Here is a 25,773-nt window from a genome sequence, read left to right as displayed (position 1 = left end):
CTTTTATTTTTTCTCTTTTTTCTCCTTCTCTTCCTGCAAACTACAAATGTACAGTGTAAAAAGTGTAACGTAGTGTAGCTAAAGAGAACAGATTTTCAACTGCGAATCGTCAATCGTTTTTCAATCATCCTTGGGTACCACCATTCACCGCGGGCTTGCTTGACATGCACAAAAATAACAAATGTTTGCAGAGGGAAATAATAACTTTTATTATAGAAACTGTCACAATTTGGTAACAAACAATACACAGTTTAGAGATTCTGAATATAATAATGAGCCAATTTATTACAGTACAAGGTAAATATATGTAATCTTAAGTCATGATCGATTCCAGCATGTATAGATTGAAAAGCAACAATATAATTTTTTTTTATATTTTCTTATGTGAGTATGTTTTAGTTGGTCAATGCGGGAATCAAATAGGTTCAGCTTTTTGGCCCTTAGCCTTACACGAATATGGTATCCAGACTACTAGTGGTGGTGTAAATTTGCTCAAAGTACAACGAAATCATGTCAAACATATTAGTGATCTCTCAGATGCATTTCCCAGTTTCTTCCACATTCCAGTTAAAACAGATAACTTGTACTTCGAAAATGTAGCTGACTTAAGCAAGGCAAAAGTTAAAGCTAGAGTGAGTATATTTTTCTCTATATTCAATTGCTTAAAACTTGCAAAATAATTGCAAAATAATTAAATCATTTCTTAAATATAATAAAATGATCATCCAAAACAGGCTATTTTGATAGATATGGAAGACAGTGTTGTATCTAGATTTAAGCAAGGTCCATTGCGTCAGTTATTTGACCAAACATGTATTGTAACAAATTATCCAGGATCTGGAAACAATTGGTAATTTATAAAAAGACAATGTTTATATATGTACCCTAGATGTAATCTAGAAATATAATAAACAGAGTAAAATGAGATTTAAAAAAAAATTATTTCTCTAATAGGGCAATAGGATATCATGTTCATGGTAGAGAATATCATGATCGTATAGAGGAAAGTATAAGACACATGGTTGAAAAATGTGATCGACTTCATGGGTTTTTATTAATGCATTCCTTAGGAGGGGGTACTGGATCTGGACTAGGCACAGCAACCTTAAAACTATTAAAAGATTATTACTCTCATGTAGAAAGGTGCTTATTACGAATATAAACATATAATGTTACATATAATGTATATAAAGGTTAAAGATATACAATATTTTAGGATTGTATCATGTGTATATCCAGCAAATATACAAGATACTGTAACTGCTCCTTACAATACTTTACTTGCAACTCAAGAACTTATAGAACATGCCACATGTGTATTTCCTGTAGAGAACAAGGCTCTTTTAGATATATGTAATACACAAATGAATAAAAGAGAAAATACAAATCAAATAAATTATAACGCTTCATGTAAACCATTTCAAGATATGAACAGTATTATTGCCAATATGCTCTTGCACTTGACCAGGTAATTAAGTTTTCTCAAACTCATATGTAATAAATTTAAAACTCGTAAAGACAGCAATTTCTGTTTTAGTGGATCCAGATTTCCAGGAAGTTTAAATATGGATATGAATGAAGTAGCTACAAATCTAGTACCTTATCCTCGATTACATTACATATTTAGTAGTGTCAGTCCTATAACTTTATCCGCTCCAAATATGTGCACCATGCAAGAACCAAAGTACATAGCACTTTCTGCCTTTAATTTTTATTTTAAAATTAAGATTTAGAAAGAATTTGAAATATTAATACCAATGTTTAGGTTGCAGGATGAATTATTTACTAATGCATGGTCGCGAAATAATCAACTAATTAAATTAGATCCTCTTCAGTCTACCTCTGTAATTCTTACTGCTGCACATATTGCAAGGGGAAATACGACTTTAACTGATATAAAAAGAAATGTTGAAAGGTACTTTTTTCTTAAAGGATTTTAATTTACATATTTTTCATTTATTAATTATTTTATATTTATACAACTAGAATTACTCTTTGTTCATAGATTTCAAAACAAATCAAAGTTTACCTCATGGAGTAGGGATTGTATGAAAATAGGATTATGTTCCATTCCTCCAGCAGGACACTCTTCATCATTATTGTGTCTTCTTAATTCATCTACTATGTCTTTGTTATTTAAAGATGTAATTCAGGAGTTTTCCAAGTTGTATAGAAAAAAGGTACAAACATAATGATACAAAACTTAATTTTTTTATGAATAGACACATAATTGTTTCCATTCTGTGACTTTTTTTTATTAAAATCTATGAATAAATGATTTTTTTTAAATATAAGTTTAAAGATTGCATGATTATAAAAAATACAAAATGATTAAATAAAAATTATATTTTTTTAGGCACATATTCATCATTATACACAGGTACATGGATTTGAAGAAACACAATTTATTGAAAGCAAAGAAAATATTCTCCATTTAAGCGAATGTTATGCAGAAATACAGAATATGAAAGAGACAAACATTTCTAGATTACAAGTAATTTAACAAATTTATAAAAAAAATTTAGAGAAATGGAACATAAATGTTACATTATTTATACATATTGTAAAGAAGACTCTTGGTATTTATTATATCAATATCTATTTGTTTTTTAAACTTTTTATATATTTATATATACACAACATAATTTAATAAAATAAGTGACTAAGGATAATAACAAAAGCTTATTAGTATAAAATGAAACATATGTGCAAGATTTGTCAACAAAGCTTTAGAATATTATCTACATCGCAGGAATATTTATTAGAAAAGCTTCATGTTTTTGTATCCTGTATCTTTCAAGGTTCACATATCTTTGGGCATGTATGCAAATATATTTTTAACTTACATTATCTTATTTATAAATTTTTTGTGCTCTTAGCTAGCAGGTATTTGTGGCAAGCCAAACTCGTCCACTGGAACGCCATCCTATAAACACATAAATAATTTATCTTATTACATCAATAGTTTTTATTTTAATCTAAAAACTATATATCATTTTTTTATTGTTATGCTGTTTTAGCTATAACGTTATTCTTTTTACAAATATTCTTATTAAAATAAAGACCTTGTTTTTGACAGAAGCTGCTCCAGGTTCTTTATCTGGAGCACTAGGTGCTTTAATAGCATCATCTAAGAAACCAGTGTCTTCATCCAAAGCAAGGTCATCACCAAGAGCTTCCAGTTCTGCTGCAAGCTCATCATCATCAATTTCTGGCATCCCATAACTACGACCCATTGCTTCTTGAACTTCATCAGCTTGTTCTAACATATCTGCCAAATCATCTTGTAAATCCTACACACAAAGATGAAAAGATATATATTAAGTAAAAATTTCAATCAACATTTGTGTTCCAACTTACTTCAATTTGATCAATATTGATATTTTTGAATTCCTTTTGCATTTGTTTGACACCTTCTTTCATAGCGACTACAGTTGACTGAGTATCTTTTAACGTTTGAGTGGCGTAGTTGGCTTGCTCCATGTTAAATGCCTGTTGGCGCAGGTTGTCTACTTGGGCTTCATACATTTTCCGCTGTTTCAGTACACGTAGCGCCTTAGCCTTCACCGCGTTCTTAGCCGGTCCATCTCTCATCTTGAGCATCTGATCTTTGTACTTTTTCAGCTCCGCATCTAATCTGGCTATCTTCTTCTCTGCAGAGTCCGCCCTACTATCAACCTTGATAAAGGTATCATATATTTACCAAACAAGTTTCTCTAAGTCATAAAATATCTGGTATCATAGTGTGTTTAGCATAAATTGTATAAATTTTTCTCGATATAAATACCAGAAATAACATAGTATAAAGCAGTGAAAAATAAGAATGTTGTTTTTCTAACAACAAATTCACCATACTTACCCCTGCAATGCAGTCGGTGATGCTAGGTGGTGGTTCTTTAGGCTTGCCACGTCCGAAAAGTCTATTCATTTTTGCGGATTAGAGTTATTATTTCCGACGAGACAATCTTCACGGGTTATATCTTTCGATCTGTCAAAACGTGATGTCTGGTTAATTACTCCGGTAATTCAGACAGGATAAACGCGTAATGCGAAAGACGGGACTCTAGACGAGCTGCTGACGTCTCTGTAGACAAGGATACATTTTCCAATAGTGAATCAGCTTCTATAGTGATTTTTAAGTCGCAATCACTGGGAGCGTTCGATTGACCAATCAGGACAAAGTATCCTTTATTCCGATTGGTCTACGCGCTTATAACGAAAAGGAATGCAACCTCGGCTACTTTCAGACTCGTTTCAAATTTTAGTATATCGATCTGTTTATTTTCACGTTCTAAAAAATTGAAGGCCTTAATTGAACTATTATCGATCCAAATGCGATTATTCAAGGAGAATTTATTTCAAAACGATATTTTTGAATACAGGGTCTAGAATAGCCGAGAAGAATGTTAAAATCATATCACCAAGTAAGGTAATGCAATTATAACCAATACTAAATTCGTGTTTCTTCCCACAGATCCATCTTTATATATTCCACTTTCTTATTTTACTTTATATCGCAGAGAAATTCAACATTCAAATATATATCTAAAGATTAGAAAATAAAATTATTGCTCGAACAAAATAATTCAGATAATTCAGTTCTTACGCACTAATACAATTTAGACAAAGTCTCCGAAAAAAAGATCAAAGACGCCGATTTTGCAAGGAAATTAAATTAATCTCGAGGATTTTATCATCGTCTCGTTATCAGCGATAGCAGAAATCTCGACAAAATTAGATTAGATTACCCTCTCGTTTGGCGGAAACACCATATCGCTATAGCATCCCAGCAAACACCAAGTAACAGTTATATAATTGTTAGTTATAATTTCCTACTCAACAATATAATTGTTATTTAACACATAACAGTTATATAACATGTAACAGTTATATTGTTGAGTAGGAAATTATAACTAACAGTTATATAACTGTTACTTGGTGTTTGCTGGGATCTAATATACACATAAGTAAATAAGCATAAGAATGTGCGTATCGCGAACAATGTAGGCCGCATCCGCGGCCATAGTTCGCATGCCGTAGCTAATAATGAGAGAGATTTACCGCACATCGCGCAACCTCCTGACAAGATAGCTCGTCGCGAGACGATACCCCGGGTACGAAGACGCGCGAGATTCGAGTGCAATTACGACTCATACTTTATTCTGTCTCGCTCTGAGATGCTCGCGCGAGATGCTTGTTATCCGCAGCTATAAATCATTCGTCGCGATATTTTTATTTTACGCAGCCAGCTTGTAATCTCCCGTATATACCATAGGCTGTCTCGTTTCTCATTCTTCCCTTAGTACGTAACCGAACGGCTCTTATCAAGCGACAGCTTATCAAGCCGCTCGCTCGCGAGCTTGCGTCGATTGTTATTGGGAAAAGTTCGAACAAAGGTATATAGTACCTCATTTTTCAATCCTACGAATGACTTTTCACTCGATAATATTGAGATTCGATCTTGCCTTTGCGAGCATTTCATTTTGAAATTGTTCACCAATTTTCAAAAACGCTATCTATCCTATTTATCTTATTTTCTGACTTTCTTTTTAACTGTTACATTGGAAAAGAGAAAATTATGATTTCTTTTCTTTTCAATGCAATCTCCAAAAGTTTAAATTAATTTCGTTCTAAAATTCATTAATTTAAAAATAACTTAATTTAAAAAAACTACTGCAAACTTAACGTAAGGCCTGTAACTAAATATGACATTTAATAATTTTAGGACACTGTATAACCAGAGGGTCACGAAGAGGAGGGTGGCAGCTAGGAGGTGTACACGGGATATGGGGTGACAGGCGTCGCGGTGGTGGTTTCGGTGCGGCCGCGATGGCGATGGCGACACGACGTCAGCATCAGGGCGCCTGCGTCAACAGAATCGCCGACGCAACGGCGGCGACGGCGACGGCGAGGGCGACGACGACGACGACGACCACGACCACGATCACGAGCACGACGAGGAGGCCGATCAGCAAGTGCACGGACGGCCGGGCGAATATCGCCGAATGCGCACGGTTTGACGCGCGAGGTCACACGGCGACTTATACTCGAATACGGGGCAGTGGCATGCCCCGATCCGCGGCGCGGCCGCAGTGTTCCAAGAGTCGGCACGACGCACGAATCGCACCGCTGCGGCGCGCGCGCGCGCGAAAGGCACACACGACGACGACGACGACGGCGACGACGACGAGGCACCAGCAGCGGCGGCAGCAGCAGCAGCAGCAACAGCAGCAGCAGTGGCGGCAGAGGAGAGACCACGAAGTCGCGTCGCCGAAACGCGTTCTGCTGACTGGAGTTTTCCGGGCCTCCTCCTCCTCCTCCTCCTCCTCCTACTCTTCTTTACAGCTCCATCAATTTTCCTCTCTCCTTCTTTCTCCTCTGCACTATTTGAGCGCGGTCGACGGAGGGCCGAGGGCGTACGCGCGACGGAGAAGATACAGAGGCTAGACGACGGTGAGACAACGGTGTGTCAAGGGAGGGAAAATATGCGAACCGATCGGGTGGCAACGTTAGACCGTCGCTAGCACCTCGTAGAGGAGGAGGTGGGAGAGACCGACGTATACGTGTGCGGTCAGAGGTGGTGCACGGATATCGTGTGTAGGCGGATCGGTGGTGGAGGCGGTGGAAGAGGCGAACCACAGGTCGCCCGCCGCGCGCGGACACCGCAGTGTGCGAATCCGCTCCGATTGTCCGCTCCGATTTGTCCGGGTGGATACACGTCGTAGTCGACGGGCACGGTGAAGTGGTAGTAACCCTGACCTGACCCCCGCGCGCGCTACGCACCTTGGACTCGCGCTCGCGTTTTGTCATCAGTATCCCCGCGAGACTCACGGTGTGTGCGCGTGCAACGAACACATCGCCGAGCTCTCCTCCGTCCGCGTCGCGCGTTTCACGTATGTAACGGACTTATTGACGATCGATCGATCTCGCGAGCGCGACAACCGATACGCGTCACGTAACAATCGGTGATCGGCGAGACGAGGAGTAAGTACACGACTATCGTTCCGCGAGTGCCCGCGAAGAAATTCTATGGATATCATCGTTCTCGTATCAGTCCTCACTCATCTCGAGGAAATCTTGTGAGCTTAGTGTGACGGTCATCGGCGAAAGACGCGAATCCGTCATTTTGTCGGGTTCAGGGTGGAAAAACATATCGTGTATACGCTCTACACGCTCTTCCTTCCTCCCGTCCTCCACCTTCTCCTGCTCCTCCGTTTCTGCGATACGATCCGCGGAGCGACCTCGCATCGTCGTGTGTGTGTATGTGTGTGTGTGGTAGTGGGAAGCAAAAGGTAGTCGCGCGCGCTGCGTTGCGTATTTGGGAGGATTCCAAGTGGTCCAGCGGTGTGTTTCCGTCAGAGAATCAAAATTATGTTCACCAGGGGGTAGTTCTCGGACAAAACGTATACGAGGACGGTGGTCGAGCGAGCGAACGAACGCGGGGGAGGTAGTCAAGAGTAGCTTCGTAACGAGCAGCGCTTCGCATCGGAGCGCCGCGACGACGATGACAACGCGCGTCGCCGAGTAAACTTGGCTCTTCGACAACCAAGAGGATGCCACGGGGACAGAGTCGCTGCCGAATTGTACCGGGGCGACGTGACGTCAGCGGGATCTAGAGAAGCGTTTCCGACAAGAAGCATACGGTTTCGTGATAAGAAAACGCGGAAACGCGAGAGTGAGACTACGCGTGCCGCACCGTGGACCCTCTTGAGGAAAAATAGACCGAGGCGGTGAAAATAGAAGGTGAAACAGAATAGAAGATAAGAAGTCGGACGAGAAAGAGAGAGAAAAAGGTGCGGAGAGCGAGAGTGCAGAGGGGCAGACATACGACGAAGAGCATCATCGCGCGACGTGGCCTCTCGGTTTCCGGGGTCTCTCTCTCCGTGGGTGTTTTTACGCGTGCGGCCGTGGATCGATAGTTTGTCCCGCGAGCTCGTGCTGGACAGAAACGACGACGAGTCACACTACGTGGAAGAGACCCGCGCGATTCTCTCGCGTTCAACGACAACGACACCCTCGTGTCGCGAGTAACGGGACCCGTGGGAGACGAGTAGAGAAGAGGAGCGAGTTTCCGAGCGGGCCTAGCTGAAAGTGCTGCTTAACGCGACGGTTGGACGCAACGTTTCGCGTGGAAACTCCACGGTGATTTATGGGGGACTACAGCACGACGAGTCTCTTTTCCAGTATTCTGACCAGCTCGAAACCCAGCGCGACCACAAGCAATAGCGGCACTGGCAACAATAGCAGCAATAACAACAGCAGCAGCAGTGGTAACGCCATCGGCAGCGCCGCCGTCACCGTAACAACATCCACGATGCAGGACGATCTGCTGATCGAGAAGCAAGCCACCGGCAAACCAGCTCCGCTCTCGCCGAGCAACGCTCTCGACACAGTGGCCGGACAAGACAAATCCAAGGACGCGATCGAAGCGGAGAGTATCACCATCACCCCGACGACGCCCTCGTCGACGGATAAGGACATTACGTGTAGCACGACCTCGGCCCTGCAGGGCTTCGCTGATCCCAGCAGCCGCGTACCCAGCCTCTGGTCCGCACCGGATGACAGCGGTTTGCACGCCGCGTTACCTGTCAACGGCTCGATCGCCGCCTTTCAGAACTTTCCGACTGGCGGGCCCGCGGGCCTGTTCGCCAGCACCGGTGCCGCTGCCGCCGCCGCTGCCGCGGTGTCGACCGGCACACGTCGCGCCATCACAGCCAGCCACAATTTTCCTCAACAACAACAGCAGCAGCATGGTAACGCGGGTGCACCCGCGGGTACCAGACACGGCGGTCTGCAAGTATCGTCCGCCCAACAGCAGCAGCAGCAACAACAACAACAACATCAACAACAGCAGCAACAGCAACCGCCGCCGACATCGCATCCGGGAGTCTACCTGCCTGGTAAAGGCTACGCCGCGTGGTCGGGCGGGCCGCAGGCACCTCAGCAATGGGGCGCGGGCCCGCAAGCGGCCGCGGTCGCCAGCCCGGGCCTGTCACCTTGGAATCGCGGCAGATCCGTGCCTAACCTACCGCCACTGCATTCGTCCTTGCACGCCGCCGCGGCGGTGGCAGCCGGTCTGCAAGGCCGTAAGCCCAGTCCGACGTTTCCGGGCCATCCGGGTCCGGCAGCGGCGCATCCCTCTTGCATCAGCCCGGTCAAGTTCCGTCGGAGCACCTCGTATCCCGGCAAGGGCAACATATATCCGCCTCAGCCGGCACCGACCTTCGAAGTCACCGCCGCCGAAGAGAGGGATTTGCTGCAGCTGCCTCCGTTCCAGCAGGTGAGTCGATTTTGAAGTTGCCTCAAGTTTAGGAAGCGGTTGATGCCCAAGTTACCGCTTAGTAAGATATTAATAAGTAGGTGGGCAAACTTCTCAAGAATTTTCATTTATTTAATTCATTTTTCTAACAACTTGAGAAAATTAATCGAGATGAAATTGAGACTTAATTTAATTCGAGAAAAAGAATATTTCAATTTTAAAAATTAATTTTCTCTCGAGTTCTGAAAAAGCGAACTAGAGCAACAATGAATGTTCTAATTTATTCATCTCTGGAATGAGAATTTTTCCACACCGTTGGAATGAAACACTTTTGCGAGGACAAAAAGCTGCTCGACTGAGTGCTCAATTTCCCAAGGATTTTTAACTAACTGGTTTTCTCTTGTTCTTTTCTCCGGTGCTTAAATAAACCCGCCCATCTCTAATTGATTAATGAATAAGTTAAAGCCAACATCGCTTGTTTAATTATCAACTCCAAAAAAATATCTTTGGTTATTAATCACGTGCCAGTCACACAGGAAACTAGATTACACTCTTTTCCCTGTACTCGATAGTTGCGGAGATCGCGAGAAAGAAGGAGAAAAAGCTCGAAGAATCGGCCGCGGGCTTGTTGTTTCGCTCGATTCGCGGGCGCACCGATGGCACAGACGTTGCCACGACTTTTTTAACCGAGTAGCATTGCGTTATCGATCGCGGTGGAGAGCAGGTAGTATAGTCAAAGGTACCCGCTTGTAAAACTGCGCCGGCAATCATGCGGTCTCGCAGGCTGACGAAGAAGGCACGCGCGCTCCGACTTCCGCAGTTTCGCGCTCGTTCGGTGTGTGCCACGACACCGCGCCACGTGTTCCTCGTAGCACCAGGAGTTATGCAACTCTTGGAGAGAAAGAAAGACGGAAAAGAGAGAGAGAGAGAGAGACATTTCTCGTATTTAAATTTAGCCGATACGTTTCGGCGATTAGTCATGCTACCTTACTTACGACGTGACATCGTGGTCTTTAATGGCGTGATAATGTCGCACCGGACACAAGTCGTAAGCGAATGTAACCTCAGGGCATAACGTGTATAATCGGTGGACGCCTTTCTGAGAATTTTACGCAGTCGAATCCAGGTTATCTCTCACCTTGCCGCGCCGCCCATCATTTCGCATATCTATTCGCGTGATAACGAAATTGCGCGTATAAGCACTGAAAAAGCAGGTTGAAGCTGTACCGATAGCATTTCGGAAGTCTTTCTCTCGTATTTCGACGCGATCATATTTTATCGTAATTCACATCGTTGAATAAAAATAATCGATAGAGATATAAAGAGAAATAAATAATGGTATGAATGATGAAAATATGGGTTAGCGCGTTTTTGTTTTCTCAATTCTATATATTTCCACACCTCGCCCCATTTACGTCCTATGCGCACTGACGTTATGTTACGTTTCAAACGTGATATTGATCTTAAACGGAAGCTTTCATTATATATATCTTTCATGCAATATATATGGTTAGTGAATGAATAAATAATTTCGTTTATATGCGGCCACTGGCTGTTTCGCTATAAGAAGCTTAATTCAAATAAATTTAATATAAAATCAACGTGCACGTGTATAATATTACGTTGATATATATTCTAGTACATTGGATGAAATTCGTTTATATTGTTATCACTCTTATTATTTATTATGCGCTTTGTGATGAATCTCTTTAAATTTCATTCAATAATTCCCCGTAATATAATTTTATGAATAACAAAATAATATCTGAATAAAGAGAGTTTAGATTAGTTTACACACGTGCGCGTTAGATTGCTTTATTAAATTATTTGAAAGTTATTTTTTTGAGGATTGCATTTATAAATATGCAAATATTTATTTCAAGATAATTTTACATTTTTATGATATGGAACACACACAGTCTGGAGCGAGTACAAAAGATAACTAAAAATATGTGTGTAATTATTTGTTAATGGTCAAATTATCTATATATATAACCATCATGAATTTAAGAAATATTTTGGGCCAAACACTTTTTATATAATAAATAGGAATTATCGAGGTTATCATTAATAATCGATTTCACTTATTTTTTGTTATGTGGTCGCGCTATCAGAAACTATTTCGCTGATACTTATTTTGTCGTTCAAGTCTGACCTAATTCCTTTCCAACGTAGTAACAGTGTCTAGCAGAAGTTTAAGCTCAGCTATTTTAACCATCACTCGAAAATAGATCTGCATACTATTCGAGAGAAATGGCGGATGTCGTCATGTTGTCAGCTATTAACTCCACGCACCGCGTGTTCCAACATTTATATATTTATATATAATATAATACTTTCCTTCACATATAATATTTTCCTGTAATTTCTTAACTATTTCAAATAATGTGGAGCTTATGATATAAAATTGTGATAAAGTATCTATAAAATATTTAAAAATAAAAATATTTTCTAGTATCTAATAATAAATATATCTGCGATATATCCGCACTGAAAAGTGTAAATAAATAAATTTTTAAGCTTTAGAGATTTCAAAATGTGTGATTATATGTACTGATATTATATCTGAAAAATATTTTAAAATTCTTCCAAGTGTTATATAATTATTCTAATCAATTACAATTTATTAACGCTCTATACTTTTATATATCCATTAAAATTCTGTTTTTATTATTTCATATTTTAATTGACAAACAATCATTTTAACATTTTTTGGCTGATACACAAAAATTCATCATTTCGTCAAATTTATATCGGTAGTCATCTCATAACTGCGTTTCAAGGAACGAACAGGTGAGCTACAGAACGCAATGCAAGATGGTGGTTTATCAGTAACCTTAATATCGTTGATTCGATTATACGTCGCCACGAACAATTAGCTCATACACAAACAAGTCGTGAATATGCGACCCATACATCGAGTCAATTAAACTTTACCTCCAGTAGAAATTACGGTATAGCCCACGCTTCTCTCTCGAGATATTTTTCTGAAATTTTAGTTATTATGTTAACATTTAATGTTATCATGAAACTATAATTTATTCTATTGAGATTCTCTCTTACATGTGAAAAGTGTTATATGAAGTTTAAAAAAAATAATATACACTTTTAATTTTATATTTATATTAAAAATATTAAATTTTATATATCAAGTTCATATTTCTTGTTTAAAAAATTCCGTTTCAAATATTTCAGAGGGTGAATAATGAAAAATATTTGCATAGAGTTTAAGGCATTGCCTTTTATCGTTTATTACTATGAAATATAACTCCTTTTTATTCACTTTAATCAAATTCGCATCAATTACGTTATCCATCATATAACTATAGCAATTCATATTGACGTGAACCATTGTATTTCAATCGTAATCAATAATAGTAGGAATTAATATACGAGGAGAGCAAAAATAACTGTATTTTTTCGACAATTTTCTGATTTGTGCCGCGGTCTCGATTCACGCGATTCATTTCTGTATGGGAACGGTCGATGAATAATATACGAGCACAAGTGTCGCGGATTATGGAAGGCGCGCGCGCACGCGCCCAGATAATACGGCAAAAGCGCCTAACAGAGCGAAGAAATGTTCGAAGTCCGATAACTCATTGCTCGTCATTCACCTTGAGAAGGGGAATCGGGGCACGTGCAGTAGGTCGCCTCTAGCCGATATGTCGAGAGGACCAATCGCCAGTGGATACATACACATGCATGCGATACGATCGCGAGCTCGTGTGGGTAATCGCGTTGCAATACGTAAAAAAAAAAAAATAAAATTGTAACGCGATGGATATACGCGTAGAGATAACGATTTTTATTGCCGCTGCTTTTACTTGTGCGGCAAACTTGAAACGTCATTACGAAACGTGGCCTCGCTGTCGAAATGGGTCTGACGAAACGCGAAGAGTCAGAACTTCGCTTTGGCTGGCCCGCACGTGTTTCCCGGCCAATAGCGTTTCTATTTACGGCATTTTATCATGCAACTGGGCTAAAACGATGTAATAACGCCTACGAAAGTGTCATGTGGCTGACGAGTCTGCGATCGTTGGAAAAAACGGAGAGACGGCCCGCAATATGTCGCGCGAAGGTCGCCCTCGTTCTGGGGTCGAAATTGATCTCCGATAGATCGAAGGTGCGCGAAGCTAATTTTATTCCGTGTGCACGGCCGACGGGAAGAAACACGAAAAGACTTTCTTAGGAAACTTTTTATCCGCATGCGACAAGTCAGCCGCAGCTACTTCCAAAGTTTCTTGTGTGCATTCTGCCGAATAAATTTAAAGACCCCCGTATATACATATACTGCCTGCCTTAGATTTTTTCCCGTGTTTCTCTTTTGTCTACAGATTCTTTGACCAAGTTAAGTTTTCTATTGACAAAAATATCGAAATATATATACTGGTAATTTTAAAACTGTAAATGGTAGAAAAAGTTTTTAGAATTTTTAAAACATAAACTTGAGAAAATTATTCTTTATAAAATAATTTTCTTAATTAATTCCACACCGAATACTCTTGGAAAATTTGTATTTACAGAATTAATTATGTATGTGTTTTCGTATTAAAAAGTTGGAAAAAGAAATGTGACGTTCAATCTGATTTTTCTGAAATGATTTATTATTCGCTACAGTTTTCTTTTTCTACCTTTTATGATCTTTATTTTAATGCCTTTATTCTGTATCTTTAATATAGATAATGTTAATTGCCTTGTTATATTATCTTAATATAACGAGTACGTATTTTGCCTAATTTTTATTTAACTATTCTTGAAGAATTATAATAAAAAATAATTCCTTGACGAAATAAATCGACTATCATGCATGCAAATTTTTTTTGCATTATGCGAGGCTAAATCGCGTGCTACATTTATATACAACCAAAATATTAAAGCAACATACTTTGCGTGACTCGTAACATGATTTGAAAAAAGCAACTGCGGTATGCATAGCATGTCGGTTGGAAGTGTTAATTGCGTTGCGCTCTGACAACACGATGCAAATTTGTCCTTGAAATAGGTACTAGTCGAGGGAAGACAAAGACAAGGTATTCCTACGGCGAATGAAAATTACGTTCGCCCGATATCTCGATAATAAGAAGAATATCGATAATTTGTAAATAGTTTTAATCGATAACACGAGAATTTTCTTGATAACAATTTTTAATTAGAATATAAACAGCAAATGAAATTTTATATCTCATCTATTGATATTTATGATTAAATAGCAACTCATAAACTCGTAAGTTTAAGTATCATAAAATTCTTGTGGAGTTTTAATAAAATTACTTATTTTAATATTACTTTATTAATCTTCATCTTAATATTATTATATATTATATCTGCTGAAATAAAAACGGTAAAAATTAAAGTATATTTTTCTAAAACTTTGATTCAATACACTTGGAAAATTACATTTTTACATATATTTGTGGGGCGTACATTGTTCAATCTTTTTATGGTTGCTAAATCAAACGTTGAGGGAACAGAAAGTCAGAGAAGGGAATTTTTCAAGCATGCCGTTCCATTATGCCGTCTAGATGTTAACCTAATTTAACCAGTCCTATTTGAATTCCGGACTGCGCCGGTGCGAAGTGACCCAGTACGGGGGTTTATAGGTTACTCCGGTTTCCTGCGATATAGATTTTTCGCGCGGGGTGCGTCCTTCCGCATAGCAGTTAACCAGATACACACATACAAAATCTTCGGTTCTATATTTTCTCGTGTAACGTATATAATATAAGAAATGATTATTTGTCTTGTTTGCTCATTATCTGACTGTCCTTTATGTATAAAGGGTAGAATACGCGAGAAATGCGAATAATTAGGTTGAACAAAAATACCAATGATACGATAATTTAATTCTACAAGTTTAGAAAGAAAAGGCAACATCTTACAAATCATCTTGTAGAACACGTGGTTACTTTTTTTAATTTTTATACTTATCTTAAAATGTTTATATTTATTTAAAATAATGGAAGAAGGGAGAGTGAACTCTTATTCTCTCTTTTTCTGTTATAATACAACGATCTTGTATTGAGTTATTGCACACGCATATTTCATATTGAAAGCTTGTGCCTTATGTAATGAAATGCGGCTAACCGCTTACAGACGGGGGTGGCCGCTCGGTATTGAACGCTGGGAGTTACGACGGCTGTTTACTCAAGTCTTCCACTTACATTTAACTCGATTCGTTCGATATCTTACGTAATTTCGTTGGCCCGATCCGCTTGCCATGAGGTATGTTGCGGGCTAAGCCCCTTGGCATTTACCGCGCGAGCATGATTTTTTGATAACACAAACCGACCGAGATAACATCGTCAGTCTGTCGCGATACGACATTATAGATGATCACTGAAAATCCAGATATGAAAAGTTGTTATATAAAAAATTCTGAGTTTTTTGAAGGAAGTCTGATTAAAATAAAAAAGATTATAAAAATATTTGCAAAAAAATTTTTTTAAAGAGATTTTTTAGAGGCACGTTTTAGGTTCTTATTATTTAGTTATCTTTGATAATAATCTTTCCGCTTGCGGAATTATGCTATACTAAAATCGTTTGCGCAAATAATTGAAATTAATTCATCCATATTAACGATTCGCTATTCCTTTCTAGATTATAATTCTACGATGGAAACAAATTCAATCCTGTATTGCATCACGATATATTCAACTAACCAATCAAATCATATAAAATAATGATATCTTATCATAATATTTCTAGCTTGAAATTTCAGCGATATCTGTCATTCTCAAATGAACTAAATCGAAAGTAAAAACAGAAGGTTGAATGGTCAGGATCACCGTTACCTCGCATTCTTGTATTCTAGATATTTCGTGTACACGTGCATTAGACAATGAGCACTATTGTCCGCAACGATCGCGATACAACGATGATACCACGCCACATTCTCCACCCTTTGGCCGCCATCGCGGCGCGCCGATGTTGCCGTCTCTGTGTATACGTTTCGCTACGCTACCCCCTCCCTCGTAGCGAGAGCTCCGCTCCATGGAGGTGACCTACTTTGTGCTAGCCGGCTGGAATCGTTGCTTCCGCACACGCCTCGGGATTCAGGTTATGTTGCACCCTCTCCGCGTGCCATCCGCACCCTTCGTCCGCGTTTGCGGGACTGGGGGAGAATAGGGGCGGAGGGGGAAACATAATCGGATCGGATAACGGGTGACACTGTTACGTTCATAAGCGAGGAAAGGATGCGACTGCAGAAAGTCGAATTTTTTATCAAGCTTAATATTGGACTCGAAGGTTCACCCAAACTCTGTTGGCCTTTTTCTCTAGATAATTAATATGATAATTATATTCGAGTATATATCATAGAGAATATATTCGTGTTTTTTTAAATAATTTAAAATACATAGTCATTAAATTTAGATGATTCTTTTTCACTTTGAAATGATATCAGTTATGTACTAAGATAGAGATAATAAAACAGTCAATTTTATACAATGTGATTCGTTTGAAATATTACAGCAGGATCAGCCAAGTCAATTAGTCTACATTATGCGAACGCAAAATATATATACGCACGATATACGTAATAAAATACATAACTTCCACTTTGGTTCACACATCAAGTGCCAGATATGTTTATATTATACTTATATAGACGTCCGAAATAAAATAGTTGTAATATACCGCAAGATATACTGACACTGAAATATTGCGTCTGGAATTCTTCGTTTCATCCCCCCGCGCGTTATTATTTTCCCCACGCCATCGACCATCCGTTAAAATGTGACGACGACGGCGTCGCGCTCAACATGATAATTACTCGTTGCGTTCAGCTCCCCTAATGGATATTCCGACGATTACAATGAGGATGCATTTCAATTGTAGAGCGCAGACGTGCGAGTGTAAACGCAGGTAAAATAGCGCGCGCGAAAGCGGAATGTAAACACGCATTTGCTGCACCGAAGTAAAGAGATACACAGCACGAAATGTACGGGATAGGAATATTCCTGGATGGATGCGCGATGAAAATGTAAAACTTAGAGCCGCCTCTATACACTTGTCCTTTCTGTCACCAATCCCTTTGTATTTCGTCCCCTTTTTATCTTTCTACTAATCTTCTACCGGCCCTTTTATTTTTTCTCCATTATAATTGCCGGCCTGATCTACTTCCAAATATTATCTCCCTGCCTTTGTAAATTGCTTGATTTATTTATGAGTAATTAATCATATTATCATTTTTACCTAGGGTCAAAGATCTAATAATGTGCTCTAGCTATCTTAATGAGCATTTGATGTGGTTTATCAGTCTCAGTTTTCGTGCGTAGATATCATTTTGATATATCTTCTCCTCGTTTTATTTATTAATCTAGATATTTCCATAATGTAAAACTGCTCGTATAGGAATATTATGTCCTAAAATATACGAGGCGAATGTCGCGCGTCTCGAAAACATAGAACGCGAGTAAGATGAAGCGGGTCCTCGCCTTGTGTGTCATTTCGAAGATAATACTTCCGTATATCACGCAAAAATGTCGCGGATGGTTCTCCTACGTTGAAAACAAACGGACGAAAAAATTCTTCCGGGTTTCTCGTCGTTCTCGAAAAATGCAATAGGAATGCGTGTCGTATCATGCGAATATTACGTCACGCCTCGCCCATGTGGAGACTGCGCAAAACGGACTGACGCGCGATGTCATCCCTCTAGAAAATTTACGCGTTTACACCCATGTTTCCCGGACCACTCCTGCATTACATTCAGCACCTCTGCTCCGCTCGCCATAATTCAATCCCCGATTAGACCACGATGCCCATGACAGGTCACGGATTATTCGCAAACGCGAGGTCAGCAGAGAACTCCAATAGCGCACACGTGGAGCACTTGTACATACATACACACACACATATATATATACACACACACACACACACATACACGGAGTAGGAAGTAACGTCGCTTTTTACGAGCCGCCAACTTCGGAACTGGGCCAACCGCGACCGCGCGTCTCGCAACCGTGAAAGCATGCGGAGTTCTCTGGGTCGAATGGAATCCTCGTAACTGATGTAGAGAATTGATACGTGTGTGTCTTTAAGCAGGAAAGATTGTTATGTGGATTCCGTTGAATTTATTGTATTTTCGTCGGGTGTGTATTCGTCGGTATGAGATATGCGTTCGCGAAATTGCTTGGTCGAAAGAGATGTAGATACATGCCTCTCGCACGCGCAGATGGGATAACGAATCGCTGGCGGTATTTCCGAAAATACATCTCGGTGATGTATAGCCCGTAGTAGCACCGAATCCAGCGTTTCCTGACGTGTACATACAACGCTGCAGTGTTTTCTTCGCGTCTTCTTCCGGATCACCCAATTTCCCAGCAGTTTTCCTCTCTCTCTTTCTCTCTCTCTCTCTCTCTTTCGACCCGTATACCTACTCCGCGATGGTGGGGGAAGATTTGCGCAGTGGCCTCCTACCGAAGGGGTGGTTACCGAGATAGTAGTGGCAGTCATGGTCAAGACATTACGATTGTCCCCGGAAGACGGATGTATCAACGATGGCCAATAGAGAATCGCGCGACTTCATAAGAAACCCGTAATTATTGGAAATGAAAATTACGTTGGGAATAACGAGAACAATACTACGAGCGATAGCAAGTAAAAACGAATAGGGCACGGGGAACCGAATTGACGGGAGAGAAAGAGAGAAAGAGAAAGGGTGAAAGGGGGGAGATGGAGGGAGAGAAAGAGAGGAACTGCGAGAGGGTTAACGGGATACAGAGGAGAAGGGATACGCAATGAGAGAACGGGACGGCGAGTAGGGGTAGTGGTACCGGGATGGAGCCTGCACAGAGGTTGCTGTCGACGCCCTGCCGCTGCTTCCTGGTTTCCCTATATTGATTTTCCACCGCGTTTCGAGCCAGACAGAGACGGAACGGAGCCGAGAAACATTTCCCCTCTGCGTTTGTGTGTATGTATGTACGTATATGTGTGTAAACTGAGTGCCTGTAGAGACGCGTGGGTGAGTGCGCGCGCGCGCGAAGCAACCCTAGAGAGGGAAGCGGATTGGTGTCCGGGTGGGGATCCGAAGGGCCCGCGCGGTCGTACACGAGGAAGGAAGGAATACCAGGACCAGGGGGTTATATAGGCGACGCATTTGTGGAGAAGGAGGGGCCACCTTTTGTACTTCCACCGGCATGGAAAGATGGGCACGATTATTCGACATCAGGGGCCCACCCCTTTTTCTCCTCTCTCTCTTTCTCGCTCTCCCTGCTCCATTCGTGCGATATATACTCTGGTATCCGTCTTTTCTCCTTTCCCGCGTGCTCCACTGTGTTGACCAAATAAGTGTCACGGCCGTTTTATTCCAAGACGGCGGCTCGAAGGCCGCGCTCGCTTGAGTCAGTTGTAATTTTTAATATTTGTCTAGGATGAGCAGGACGTGTGCAAATTATCACATATTTTGCGAGAGATTTATATAAATATCGCGTATCAAATAATATTACATGCATCAGATATACGGTTTATTAAGCAGCAATAGAATTAATGCAGTATGATATATATAATATTATATGTTTGTATACTCATTATCTTAGACTTATAAATAGAAACTTCTTATATATTGAAATAAAAATTCTTTTCGACAGATTCGAATCAATTTTTCCTTCCATTTATTTTAACTAAGCTTCTTGCATCGCTGAAACTTTACGTTGTTTTTGAATCATATTTCACAATTATTTATAAATACAACGAGAACTTTTAAAAGCAGAAAAACGGAACGTTAGAAATTCCAGCATCCGTTTACTCAGACATTCTCTAAGAGGAAACATTCCGTTTGCGCTAGTAGACATTTTTCTCCTGCATCGCGCCCGTTATTTTTTGTTACATCGGCCGTTCTTCTCAATTGGTCACCTTCAAAGTCTCTCCTCCGTTATCGTTCTCACCCATTTTTTTCCCCTATAACTTCTCGTCTACTTCCTTTACGAGATGCTAGACGCGTAGAAAGAAATCAGGACAAAGGAATTGCTCGAAAATATAGAATGATTCTTGATATAGACTTATCAAGCAGGGTGGAGAAGATTTTTTTTCATTCGAGAAACATAATTATTTCCAATATTTCACTATACTTTGAGCGTTTACAGAAATACGTGGAAAGTCATCGTATGAACTGCAAAAGATTAATTGAACGACACTACTACAATTTGATAAATTGCAACCATTTGAATCTTCTTTAAATAATGCACATGTCGATCAAGATCCATAAATGACATTCTAATCTGATCGCAGAAAGATTATTAATCTTCGGAGGCCGACTTTTTCGAACTTTCTGCGCGAGGAAGTCGGCAATTCCGTGGCGTGACGTCCGAAATAAAAGAGGTCGTCAGGCTTTATCAAACTTTCGTCGGGAACACGGCATTTCGGCCGCGTGATAGCCAAAATAAAAGAAAGGAAACGGATGTGCATTAAGGGTGTGGCGACGACAACGACGAAGAAGATGGAGGGGCGAGGATGGCTGGAACTTTTTGAATGTACCCCGTTCTCTTTAACTGCACCCCCCGATTCGTTACGAGTGGTCTATTACAGGCCTTTCTCTCGCATCTTTTGCCCCTGTACTTCTTTCCTGCTTACGCGAGTATAGTATGCTTCCTTCTGAGGCGGAATCTTCTCTCTATAACACTAAGAATGTTATTTCTCTTATCGTTTTTCAACCTCTTCGTTCCGTTCGTCGTCTTCCTCTCTCGCTGGTTTATATATCCTATCTCACGGTACATTCGCTCCACGCTAGAAGGCTTTTTTTAATCAGAAATAAACGAATCTTCTTATATCTCGAAATGGCTCGCGATGAAAATTGAAAAATCTAAAATTTATGGACTTTTGAATGTAATTTTTTTTATATATCATATAGCGACTATGGTCGGTTTTTATTTCGAGATAATGTGAAGGTCTGAGTATTGTCTGTGAAATTGTAATTTAAGTGAAATAGGCAAATATTTTGCTACTAATACATTTCGAGAGAAATTAAGAGTTATATCTGTCAAAAAACATCAAATTTTAATGATGTAAAATTCTTAGAATATATAATTGCCAAAACTACTTTATATGAGTTATATTAATTTATGACAATGATCTATATTATTGAATCGTTTAAAATAATTTTTAGTATTTAACTAGCTTTTTTTTTTTAAAAATCTAAGAAAAATTAAGTTATAAGGAGTCATTATGAATATGAGATTCATAGTCCTTTTAATGTTTTCCAGGATCGTATGACGGCTAATGGAAACTCACCATTAGACAACATGAGAACCTTGGAACACTATCTGAGCGATATTATGCGAGCCAGCGCGGCGGATACTCCGGAGCATCTGAAAGGTATGTCTCATATCTTGCTCTAAGCTGTGTGCAATTGAAACGATATACAACGCGAGCATGCAATATCTGCGGTCGTTCGCAAAATAACGGCTCAGGATTCCGCGTGTCAACACCGTTAAACCGAAAATGCGGGGAATCGTCGCAATTGCGAGAAATCCGCTCTCTTTTGCGTTTACAACGGTTGGAAATGCGTCGAGAATTCATTGAAATATCTTACGAAAGCTATCACATCCCCGAGATAATCCTACTCTCGAATCTACGATGCGCGAATGTCGAGTTTGACGCGTTAGACGATAACGTAAAGAGTTAGAACAAAACAGAGAGACATGTGAAAAGCTGCAAATATTATTGAATTATTTTTTCGTTTTAAAAACAAAAAATAGAATAAAATAAAATTCAATCTCTCAACTGAAGATCCTTTTCAAACAAAAATATATATAATTTGACAAATGATGTAAAACGGCGCAGACTTTGTTTCCTGCCATAAATTTTGCATTATCACGCGATAACATGACGTAGCGAGAACAAATGCGATTCTCATGATTTCATAAACAGATTATAAAAATAAACATATACGAGTGCAAGTTGGATACGTCGTTCCAATTTATTTCTTGCTATAGACTTATATATCTTGATTACACGTCACACAGCAGGTAAAACGTAGGTACTATCCACTACGTTTTACTTATTTACATTGACGCAACGTTTATAATCATACTGCTATATATATGTATATATTCTGCACATCGATCTCTAGTCGTAACGTTGCATTTAGTGCATCGTTTGATTACGTCGCTTCGAGTCTATGTCTATTGCATCGAGGGTGTACTCGAGGTCGATCGCCTCGATGTGAACTCTCGTAAACCGTCCGATACGAAGCTATTGAAATTTAAGAGCAATTAGTGCACAGAGATATATGGAGTCTAAATGTAAAAATATTTACTAATACCGTTAAAATACTGCGGTATTTTGCTAGGATTGGATGGAATTTTTATTCCAGGAAAATATTCGAACGATCATGACAATCGATAGAATATCATTAATATGAAATTATGAATTTTCATGTGATTATTATGATGGCATTCATTCCCTACGTGACCGGTGCTTGTAAAATACTAGTACAACGTTACAACGTGACGATACTACCGATTCTTATATGAATGGGCCTCGAGCCAGCTACCAACCTGATCAACCCAACTCCAAGCGAGACGACTACTCGACGCATTCAAGTCCAAGTACTCTGCACCCTCCACTCGACGCGACTCTATTCGCTTTACATCGGTACGTAAAGAGACGATGCACGAATTACGCAGTGTGTACGTACGGCATGCGTACGTACGCACGTACGGGTGGACGCACAGAGCGTTGAGGAAAGCAAGACGGCGTAAGCGGCGGAAGCAGGATAGCATGCGTCTCGTCTGTGTCGTTTCTCTCCTACCCCTTTCGCACCCCATTTTCTTTTTTTTGGCGCTTATCCGACCTGTCTGCTGGTAGAAAGAGGGAGAGAGAGCCGACAAACCCCTCAGACGAGCATTCTCGCACCCTGTAGTCAAGGGCAAGGGTGCCATCGTCGAGCGTCTACTTCGTCGAGCAGTCTCCGTGCGATGAAACCGTATGCCAATCAAGAGAGAAAGAGAGAGAGGGAGAGAGAATAAAAAAGGATGAACGAAGTTGAGGGTTGGACGCCCCGATGCAAAGTCTCGGATTTTTTCCTAGCGAACTTCAAACGAACCTACCTATCTATCTACTCGATCCTAAAAGGGTCTGCCACGAAACTCTTCTTTCGTTTCGAAACGCGGAGGTAGGTGGTCGTCCAAATTCAGGACAGTGCTGAATTCAACGGAGTGTCTATAGTCCGACGTCGTCATTGGGATTTATCGATCGCACTAGTGCTTTTAGAGACAATGCGAGGCTCCGCGGTAGCTTTTGCTGGCAGGTCGCAGAGAAAATAACCTGGATTATGTGGGTGTACGATAGTCGAGTATCTTTGTTTCTCGCAAGTGCATTACTGAGGTCTCGTTAAAGATATTTATCAAGAAATTAGGACAATATGATAGGGAGTTGATGTACTCTATTACAATATTTCATTAAAATCACTCCTTTTCTTTAATGCTGCTATAATCGATGCAAGAAAATGAAACTTTCTTTTAAAAATTAAGAGCGTTAACACTTGTGCTCATTTCTTCCAATTATTTTTCTATTGTAACGCGATAATGACTCTGCTCATTAAACTCTGTCCATCTTTTTTCGGAAATCAACCTTTTTATTAAATTATATCACACCATCGATTGAGAAAGTATGAAAGATTGAAATAAACTTGGCGTCTTCGATAGATTTGACATCTTCATTATTTTGTTCATTATATCGAATTATTTTGAAAATTATGTCGCGATGATGTGATTTGTGTTGGCTGTCTTTGTTTCCTGAAGTTCTTTTGTTTTAATCTACTGCGCCTCTGATCCGCAATTAAAATCTGATTCGAAAATAGAGTTAAATAATGATGTAGTATAAAGAATGAAGTCCTCATTAATCGCAATAGAGAATATCAACTTTAAAAGGAAAAATATAGAGGAAAATGAAGAGGATTTAAAAGAATAGACAACACAAAGAAAGTGGTTGATGAAAGCAAAATTCATCGAGAGACAGCTTTTCAAAAAAGATATTTTTACGAATAGAATTTTTTTTTAATTTACAATAATTAAAAGAAAATTTGTTCCTGTCATTAAAATCCCCAAATACTATGAAAAATATCAGTCATTTTGTTATCTATTTTGTTTGGAAAAATAGTACATACTATATAATAAATGTTAATAATATACGTAACTAAAATTATTATCGCATTTTAACTTTGTCATTCAACTTTGAACGCGAATATTTTAACAGTGTATATCTTTTAGATGCGAAGAATTTTAGGAATTAACGATCCTCGCGCGCTAACTTGTGCGAAAATACAAAGTAATCGAGTTAAAGTAGCATCTATCTCGCGGATTATAAAGTTTGAAATTCGTGAAGTTTATCGGCGCCTCCGGTTTTCGGTACGGTATATCTATTAGGAGAAAAGTTCTTTGAAGTTTTACGGCAGGATAGGTCGAGGTGAGTCGCCCGTTTTTTTTTTACGGAAATGGTTATGCGAACGAGACAACTTCATCGGTCGTAACTGCTGTTACATCCGGATTTTCTAAAAACTTGACCTACTGCTGCAACGTTAAAGCGCGATGACATTTTTTGTAGCGGCAAGTACGCCCACTCAACGCTACCTTACAATGCTCCTAAAGAGCGGAGAGCTTTTTAAAAGAAAAGGCTATTCTGTAATTATAAAACTTGTCTAGTTTGCACTCTCTTCGCTCCGAAGCATTTATCTTCGTGTATCTTCTTGCGCAAAAAAAAACAGCTCTAATCTATCATTTACATAGATATTTTATCCTTATTTCCGCCTCTTTCGCTATACTTTCTTGATATTATAGTGTTTGTGATGTATATATATATATATATATATATATATATATATATATATATTATATATATATACATCACAAACACTATAATATCCAAAATTAAACGCATTACTTAATAGACAAACACTCAAGTATTTGTCTATTAAGTAATGCGTTTAATTTTGGATATTTTCTATCTTTCTAAATAAACGTGACCAAGAAAATATAGCGAGAGAGGCGGAAATAAGGATAAAATATCTATGTAAATGATAGATTAGAGCTGTTTTTTTTTTGCGCAAGAAGATACACGAAGATAAATGCTATTATATATATATATGTATGTATCAAATACACTCGAATATTTGTCTATTTAAGTAATGCTTTTCATTTTGGATATTTTCTATTTTTCTAAATAAACATGACCAAGAAAATATAGCGATACATATATATATATATATATACGTATAAACATTTTTGTTTAAACAAATATTTACCAATAAAATAGAACTTAAAGAAACTCCAAGCAACATACAGAAAGATATAGTACGATGCAAACCTGTTTGTATGTTCAAATTGAAACATCAAATAGAAATAAATATCTGATCCACAAAGCCAATATTTTTTCGAGCTTGAAGCAAATATATTTGTTATTGTTATTGTTATTTCACTTATCCCATATGATATATCTTATCAATTGAAAACTACTGTGATGTGTCATATAAAGTGCAATGCGTACAAAAAATCCCCAGTCAAATCCCCAGTCAA

The 25,773-nt window shown here is 39.4% G+C and overlaps 3 protein-coding genes across 6 annotated transcripts in view; 2 read left to right on the top strand and 1 right to left on the bottom strand.

Annotated features, from left to right (window-relative positions):
* The first annotated feature begins 11 nt into the window (after positions 1–11).
* On the top strand, positions 12–5,813 carry LOC145968917 (tubulin epsilon chain). 3 transcript variants are annotated; one of them, XM_083094817.1, is made up of 10 exons: positions 12–297; positions 445–632; positions 735–850; positions 955–1,143; positions 1,217–1,468; positions 1,538–1,684; positions 1,766–1,915; positions 2,006–2,180; positions 2,357–2,494; positions 5,726–5,813. In XM_083094817.1, the coding sequence occupies exons 1-10, from the start codon at positions 273–275 to the stop codon at positions 5,735–5,737; spliced, it is 1,392 nt and encodes a 463-aa protein (XP_082950943.1). In that variant the 5' UTR covers positions 12–272; the 3' UTR covers positions 5,738–5,813. The 3 variants fall into 3 exon arrangements, with proteins under 3 accessions (XP_082950943.1, XP_082950935.1, XP_082950951.1); XM_083094809.1 differs by having other exon boundaries at positions 17–297; positions 400–632; XM_083094825.1 differs by lacking the exon at positions 12–297 and having other exon boundaries at positions 492–632; positions 748–850.
* On the bottom strand, positions 185–6,069 carry Vps60 (vacuolar protein sorting 60). 2 transcript variants are annotated; one of them, XM_083094854.1, is made up of 5 exons: positions 5,739–6,069; positions 3,860–4,084; positions 3,361–3,678; positions 3,066–3,293; positions 185–2,926 (listed from the first exon to the last, which is right to left on the bottom strand). In XM_083094854.1, exons 2-5 carry the CDS (start codon positions 3,926–3,928, stop codon positions 2,876–2,878), a joined length of 666 nt encoding a protein of 221 aa, XP_082950980.1. In that variant the 5' UTR covers positions 3,929–4,084; positions 5,739–6,069; the 3' UTR covers positions 185–2,875. The 2 variants fall into 2 exon arrangements, with proteins under 2 accessions (XP_082950980.1, XP_082950978.1); XM_083094852.1 differs by lacking the exon at positions 5,739–6,069 and having other exon boundaries at positions 3,860–4,152.
* A 575-nt stretch (positions 6,070–6,644) lies between these two features.
* Positions 6,645–25,773, top strand: part of Orb2 (cytoplasmic polyadenylation element-binding protein orb2) — a 148,060-nt gene continuing 128,931 nt past the window's right edge. Inside the window, exons 1-2 of the mRNA XM_083094732.1 lie at positions 6,645–9,280; positions 21,463–21,574. Coding sequence (XP_082950858.1) covers positions 8,150–9,280; positions 21,463–21,574 — 1,243 coding nt within the window. The 5' untranslated portion in view covers positions 6,645–8,149. The remainder of the gene's footprint in view (positions 9,281–21,462; positions 21,575–25,773) is intronic.

The sequence above is a fragment of the Camponotus vicinus genome, unplaced genomic scaffold (assembly GCF_025532165.1).
Source record: "Camponotus vicinus isolate PSW18456_S1 unplaced genomic scaffold, iyCamVici1.0 SCAF_1, whole genome shotgun sequence".
Taxonomy (NCBI): Eukaryota; Metazoa; Arthropoda; class Insecta; order Hymenoptera; family Formicidae; genus Camponotus; species Camponotus vicinus.
Note: the sequence above shows the minus strand (reverse complement) of the source record. Positions and strands in the feature narration are given on the sequence as shown.

What these genes read in the sequence shown, in the direction of transcription:
- Vps60 (XM_083094854.1), bottom strand. Translation starts at nt 3,928, where the DNA reads ATGAATAGACTTTTCGGACGTGGCAAGCCTAAAGAACCACCACCTAGC. An exon ending in TCACCGACTGCATTGCAGGG is followed by an intron (nt 3,679 to 3,859) that starts GTAAGTATGGTG and finishes ACCTTTATCAAG; the next exon opens with GTTGATAGTAGGGCGGACTC. An exon ending in CAGCTTCTGTCAAAAACAAG is followed by an intron (nt 2,927 to 3,065) that starts GTCTTTATTTTA and finishes ATGTGTTTATAG; the next exon opens with GATGGCGTTCCAGTGGACGA.
- LOC145968917 (XM_083094809.1), top strand. Translation starts at nt 273, where the DNA reads ATGAGCCAATTTATTACAGTACAAG. An exon ending in CCAATTTATTACAGTACAAG is followed by an intron (nt 298 to 399) that starts GTAAATATATGT and finishes AGTATGTTTTAG; the next exon opens with TTGGTCAATGCGGGAATCAA. An exon ending in CCAGGATCTGGAAACAATTG is followed by an intron (nt 851 to 954) that starts GTAATTTATAAA and finishes TTTCTCTAATAG; the next exon opens with GGCAATAGGATATCATGTTC.